The sequence below is a fragment of the Phalaenopsis equestris genome, unplaced genomic scaffold (genome assembly GCF_001263595.1).
Source record: "Phalaenopsis equestris unplaced genomic scaffold, ASM126359v1 Scaffold000069, whole genome shotgun sequence".
Taxonomy (NCBI): Eukaryota; Viridiplantae; Streptophyta; class Magnoliopsida; order Asparagales; family Orchidaceae; genus Phalaenopsis; species Phalaenopsis equestris.
This window is the reverse complement of record NW_018164511.1, coordinates 344586-351562: the sequence shown is the minus strand read 5'-3', so window position 1 is coordinate 351562 and position 6977 is coordinate 344586. Positions and strand designations below refer to the sequence as shown.

The 6977-nt window shown below is 31.5% G+C and overlaps 1 protein-coding gene across 2 annotated transcripts in view; it reads left to right on the top strand.

Annotated features, from left to right (window-relative positions):
• Window positions 1-3603, top strand: part of LOC110019686 (transmembrane protein 56) — a 34502-nt gene extending 30899 nt beyond the window's left edge. For both annotated transcript variants that reach the window (XM_020717461.1, XM_020717462.1), the window contains exons 3-9: window positions 729-817; window positions 899-1034; window positions 1121-1195; window positions 1422-1543; window positions 1633-1708; window positions 3276-3335; window positions 3415-3603. In XM_020717461.1, the coding sequence (XP_020573120.1) occupies window positions 729-817; window positions 899-1034; window positions 1121-1195; window positions 1422-1543; window positions 1633-1708; window positions 3276-3335; window positions 3415-3543 (687 nt within the window). In that variant the 3' untranslated portion in view covers window positions 3544-3603. The remainder of the gene's footprint in view (window positions 1-728; window positions 818-898; window positions 1035-1120; window positions 1196-1421; window positions 1544-1632; window positions 1709-3275; window positions 3336-3414) is intronic.
• Window positions 3604-6977: the final 3374 nt, after the last annotated feature.

Sequence of the window (6977 nt, the reverse complement as noted above, 5' to 3'; positions counted from 1 at the left end):
ATAGATTTAAATCATCACAACTTCTTCCAACATTAAAGATCAATACTCTCCATAACTTCCATCCAACACTTTAATTACTTATCATTTTAAGGAGAAATATAAATAAAACAACTTAGAATTCATGGAGAAAACAAAACCACACTTTAGTTTAAAAGTAGAAATCATTGTCAAACCAACAAGAAATCTCAATTAAAATCAAAAGTAGTTCAAAACAAAAGATAAAAATTTATCTCAAATCCTCCACCAAATTCTTGAAGTTCTTTTGAATTTCTTCTCTTTTATAATACTCTAAACTCTCAAAATAAAACTAAAAACAAAAAGAAAAAAAATAAATTTTGTGGTGCCTGAATCTTTCCACAAGATTCTCCACGATCTTCTCAGGACCATATTTTGTCAAATGCTCAAATGTTTAGCATAAAAGATAGAACTTATGATATCATTAAATATAGCATAGAAATTAATCACAGAACCATATTTTGTCAAATGCTCAAATGTTGAACACACCGATTTGTTGAAGAGCTGACAGGGTTTTAATAACTGTTAAGCTTTACAAGCAAAAGATCATATTTACTAATCATTTGCCATGATTGTGGACAAAAATACTTGTCACAAAGTTCCCTGTCCTATTTTTTTTGGAGGTTTGGATAATAGGTATGAAAGATCCCCAAAGGGATCTTTTCATCATGTTTTTTGTCCTACAAATTCTTTTACATTTTTTGTCTTTTCAGGCATATGATCTTTCTCAGTTAGTCAGTTCAGTTAATCTGAAGAGTTACACCTCTCTTACAAAAATCCAAAGAATTGAATGGAACAACAGGTTTGAAGGATTAAATATATGTGAATTTTCTTGAAATCTTTGGTTTGAATTCTTATGTTTTGTTTAAATTTCTTCCTGCAGGGGTATGTCCAGCGCCCATGCTATTTTTATCACAATGATGTCATTATACATGGTCTTCGTCTCAGATTTCTTCTACAATGAGCTCCAGGGGCCTGTTACATTGCGGAGTTCAAATCTCTCTACTTTCTCACTTGGTGTAATTCTTTTACTGTTTGAGAAACATGCTATTTAGTTGCTATATTTAGATCACTTGAATCAAGTCATATTCTGTACTTATGACAGGTTTCGGCTGGGTATTTTCTCACAGATCTTGTGATGATGTTTTGGTTATATCCTTGCCTTGGTGGACTGGAATATGTAAGTAGCAATGATATATGTATTACCTATCTGGGTTTATCATGTAGTTGTTGTAAGAATGACAAGAAATTGGAGGTGAAATAATTTTTTCCATAGTCTAATTGCTTAAGAAGGAGATCCTAGTTCAAACTAGTAAAATTCCATGGGAAACTCCATTGTTATGTATACTGTGTTAAATCTTTGCTTCCAAAAGTGGCATCATTTCAGTGACAATGTCTTCCTGCAGGTTTTACACCATTTACTTTCCTTATGTGCAATTGCTTATGCAATGTTTACTGGTCAAGGACAGCTGTACACATATATGGTTCTTATTTCTGAGACAACTACGCCAGGGATTAATATGCGATGGTATATTTGTAGGCGTAATATTTTTATGCATATTAAGATCCAGTCATCATCTGCTAAAATTACCTGACAGTTTTACTTCTTTTGTAAAGGTTTCTCGATACCACAGGTATGAAAAGATCAGGTGTATATCTTATTAATGGTGTTTTGATGTTCTTCGCATGGTTGGTAAGTAGAGTTAGTAAACTCCATAGTTTTCATAAACCATATGCTTAAACGTTTTCTTTGCAGTGTCTTAAATCATTCTGACAAAATAAATCAAAGTGGAATTTTTTCAGTGAAATCAATTTTTTTAGCTTATTTGATCCACGGAGCACTTGCAAAAACCATTGCTACAAACTATACACAATTTCTCATGATGTTGGTAGCCTCTACTGAAAATTGTTTTGTTTTTATGATCTTGAGCTTGCTCAGTTTTATGATGTTGCATATCCCTTTTTTTATTTTTAAGGATGATAGTGTTGTCGATTTCTCATCACTTTGAGGCTCATATTATATTTTTCTGGTAGGCTTGTTTATTTGCGAATTAATGAGAACATATTCCATCCGTGACTAATTTGGGCAATAGGTTTGCTGATTCAGCTTTGCGTCCCCAAAGTTCATTCAAGTTTCGGACGGATTATACATGCAGTACATTTGCATCTGCATAGCTGTCTTAGTTATTAGGTGTTTGTGAATGTATATATATATGTAAAAGTACCGTTAATGGTATTTATTCATAATGTTTCAAATATGAAACCTTGAACATGCTTTATAGAAAATTCGTCTATATTGTCTTTTTGTTAAGTCTACATAACTGGCAACCCTAAGTATTTAATGCTTTTGGGGCTTCTTTTGATATATTCTGTAGGTTTTTTATATTAATAAACACTATATTACAGTTGCTATTACTACTTAAAAGTATAATTTAATGTATTAATTAATATATGTTTATTTATATAGGAGTTAATAATTTGGTTGAGTTTTTATATAACCAATCGCTGCTAGTGTATTAAATTCCAAGTCAATTAAATACTTTATGCTATGAAAGTTATAATTGAGTATTTTTTTTTTTTGTTTCCCAGGTAATTCATTTATGTCTGAATACTGCAGAGATGACCATTGAGAGACTTTTATTGCATTCATAATTTACTGAATGATCTAAAAGTTGTATACAACTAAAAATAATGGTTTCTAACGGGAAATTTTGATAGGTAGAATGATCAGTCTCCTCCAACCAAATAATTAAGCTTCTGGGTTTGTGAAATTGGGGGCCCTAGGAGTCTGCATTTCATCCAGCATGCTCCATTGTGTATGGCAGTAAATGTTTTGGGGATTTAGAAAATAAATTGAGATGGTTTACCTTTACCGATTTTATGAATGGTTCTCTTGAGTGGCATGCTCTGTAGGTCTGTATATGGTTTGGCCTCCCCTTTAAGGTTTCGTATTCCTTAAATTCAACTTGGAACCATTTGAATATACGTTGAATAGAGGTTGTCAAAGTGTGTTATTTTGTCATGACAATATTGCTCTGGATGAGTTACTGATATACAACATTTGAAAAGTCTGTATGTCTTCAAATATCTCTTGATAACCTTTTCTTTTGAGTAATTTCTAACCTACAGATCTAGCAGTAACATTAAACTGTATTTTTTCACGGCAAGTGTTTTTGCATGTTTTTTTCTCATAAAAAAATAAATACTGTTAGCAATTCGTTTCTTATATTTCTTGTAATAAAGAACATTACAAAATGCAGGCAGCACGGATTTTATTGTTCATCTACTTGTTCTACCACATCTACCTGCATTATGATGAGGTTGAGCTTTTCTCACATAAGAAATGTTGTCTCTAAATATTTTTCTATAATTATAACAAACCGTGATTTTAAACCCCAGGTTCTGCAAATGCATGCATTTGGGTACTTCTTAGCCCTTGTGGTGCCATCGGCACTATTTATCATGAACGTGATGTGGTTCTTAAAGATATTAAAGGGGCTCAAGAAATTATTGGCTAAGAGGCAGTGAAGTGCATTCCATCACCTTACCAAGTTAAGAAACTGCTGGAACAAGGTGAGAAGGGGAACAGGAATACGAGAAGCTTGTTTGTAGTCAGAAATGTTATAGTTTATTATGATTGTGTATAATGGAGTTTTCAAATTATGCCATTAGATGTCTATATGCTTTCTATTGCCTTTGGTATTCCATGTGAATGCTGTGCTTCTTGATCGTTAATGATTAATTTTTTTTTATTTTGAATATTTATTGCACTGTCAGGATAGTTTAGAATTAATAATTTTGAACATTATTAACATTTAAATTACTATCCCTAGTTTTCTAGAAACTTTAATTTATGAAAGAGCTACTAAGAAATCACAAGTATACCATACAAAAATCAAAATATCCAAAAATTAACAATAGACTGTAGATACATCCCAAATTAAAATATAATTGTATATCACCACCCTAAAAAAGTAATGCTAAAAAAATTATAATCACAACATGACATGATATCTATTAGCTATGCTTCTTTTTCATGTAAATTAAGTCTTTCCCATTATAAATATCAATTTTTAGTTTTTCATTTCATCACAAAAAAAAAAATTAATTACAATAATAAATTTTCATGACATAGTTTTGATGTGCATTAAATTATCATGCAAATGTTATGCATGATGTTCAAAAGAAATATAGTTCATTACTTGATCAAATTGTAATTGTTGATTTTAAATTTAACTTTACTTTTTAATTCAAGTATTAATCATTTTTATTATATTTCAGAGATATCATGATTAGTGCCATTTTCAAATATATTTTCAAAATTGAACTCATAGTTATTCTAAAAAAATTTCATGTGATGGTACATTTATCACATCATTTGTTAGTACCATCTAGTGATAAATCTTGATTAAGTTGAGCCTTGTCATTTTATATCAATATAAAATCATTTGTATGTTTTTTTAGATATTGTTTTTCTTCCATTTGTGAGATATTTCAAACTTTCAAAATACAAGACCTGAATGTAATGTTTGTTTTTAAACTATATTTTAAGCTCATTTGATTTATTTAAAACATAACTTTAAAATAAGTCATTAATTTAGGGTGTGTTTGGGGCAGCTTATCAGCTGCGGTGACGTTTTGTAAACGTCGTTTCACTGTTTGGAAGCAGCATTCGGGAAGCTTATTTGAAAACATTGTTTTGTTATTTAACAAAATGAGGGTCGCGGGTGGAGCCATGCGGTCCCCGTTTCCTTCTTCATTTGACGTTGTTGCCCTTTTCGCGTATCTTCAGCCTTCCTCCCGACTCCGTCCAACAACCCTCGCCCACTTCTGGTTCCTCCCGGCTCCGCCCAAAAACCCTTGCCTTCGTGATCGAAACCCTAGCCATATGATCGTGATTAGAGCTAGCTCGGAAGGCAACTACGGGATCGTGACATACAAAGCCCTTCATAACTCCCATCTTTCACCTGCTTTCTTTCTACTCCTACCTGAAACCATTGAGAAAGGTAACATTCGTCTTTCACCCCCTCACTCTTCTCCCTTCTTCCTCGTACTCCGACGAACTCCTCTCTCCATCGACGCTTTGGCCAGATACTCCTCTTCCTCCTCTTCTTCTTCTCCTTTGCGCATGTCTGATAACATAGAGAATGAAAGGGACATTTACATAAATACCACGCAATTTTTGCATATTTGCACACCCAATAAAATAAAAATAAAAAAAAACAAAGATTTAACACATGCCACTCAATTCTTTTTTGTTTGCAGCAAAACAAAAAAAAAGTTTTACATACATAGCACCCAATATCATGTATTTATTCCTAAATATTTATTCACGTTTATACCGTTCAATTTTTCACATTTATTTAAGTACATATCGCCCAATTTCATGTATTTATTCATGTATATTTATTTACATATGTAACACTCAATATATGTATATTTATTTAAGCATATACCACTCAATTCTTGTGTATTCATTTACGTTCATACAATCTTTCTGTATTTGCACATAAAATAAAAAAAAAATTTACATACATATAACCTAATTCTTATGTATTTACATAAACAAAAATGGGTTAGCAATAATAAAAAAAGAGAAGACTTACATACATACCACATATTTGGGGCAGAATGATCATTTATCCACAAACAGTTGCAAATCAGTTGTTTTCAAACAACCAACCCAAACAGCTAGCTAGTTTATCAGGATAAGCTGTTGATCTGGATAAATTGGATAAGCTGCAACTGTCCCAAACAGACCCTTAATGTCAATAAGAAAATAATTAATCTTATTTTGTTTGTTTAACTCACTGACTCTCTATCTCTAGATAATCTATAATCAAATATTCTTCACCTTTAATTGTTATTATACATTAATATTTTATTAGTACTAATTCTAAATTAGTTAAATTTATTCTAAATTAAGTAAATTAAACTTTAACTTTAATTAAAACATACATTATCTTTCAAAATGATTCGCTAATCAGTCTTGAAACTATATCTCTCTTACCTAATTACATTTTGAATTCAAATGCATCTACTATTAACATGAGCAGGGAGCCTTCTTGTATCACGCAAGGCTTGCAAACCTTCTTTCCCCAAGCGTGGTTTACCTCTCATCCACACCCATGCTTGCTCCTTCGAGAGGGTTCAACATGTGAGGCTCGACACTCTTGCCTTTTGATGCAGAGATTTTTGTGCGTTATAAATTTTTTTCACATAATAACACACAAGTTAGCTATACTCAAAAATATGAAAATCAATGATAATAAAATTTACTTTAGTATAATAAGTTTACTCTTTTAAAATATTTAAAGCTGCCACTCGTAGTAAAATAAGGTGTACTTTCAATTTCAAATCATCACTAGGTTGTAAACACAAGTATATGTATCACTCAAGTAATAAAGGACTCTAATGAAGTCATAAGCATTGATCCTATAAAGAGGTGAACATATGTTAGGGTAATCACGCAATAACACAATATTTAAACTATAGAAAACTTAAGTAAGAAAACAAGACAAAATTTGTTTAATGTCACTAATGAAACTACATTTACTACACAAATTTCTAAACTTCAAAGCAAAATTTTCTAAAAACTAAACTAGGATTTGTGATGAAGAGTTCAAATTTAAGAAAGTATCATTCCCTTTAAAACAATATTATAGTCAGTGAATTATCAAATTGAAGAAAATTTTGTTGTGCCAAATAGGAGCAATTCTATTCTTTATACTTTTTACAAGCGACAAAGTACATTGTCTAATCCAATGTACAGTCCCTAAATATGGGGTTAAGCTGGAAATATACTTGCTCTCACTCCAAAGTTCCCACGTTCCCCTTGTCTGAGGGTTAACATCTCACTTTAGTTTCCAAACTTCTAGACCAAATTGGGGATTTTAATCTGTCACCCTAAAATACCCAATTATATGTCCATCAATGAATATTTTCCTATTTATTTGCACACA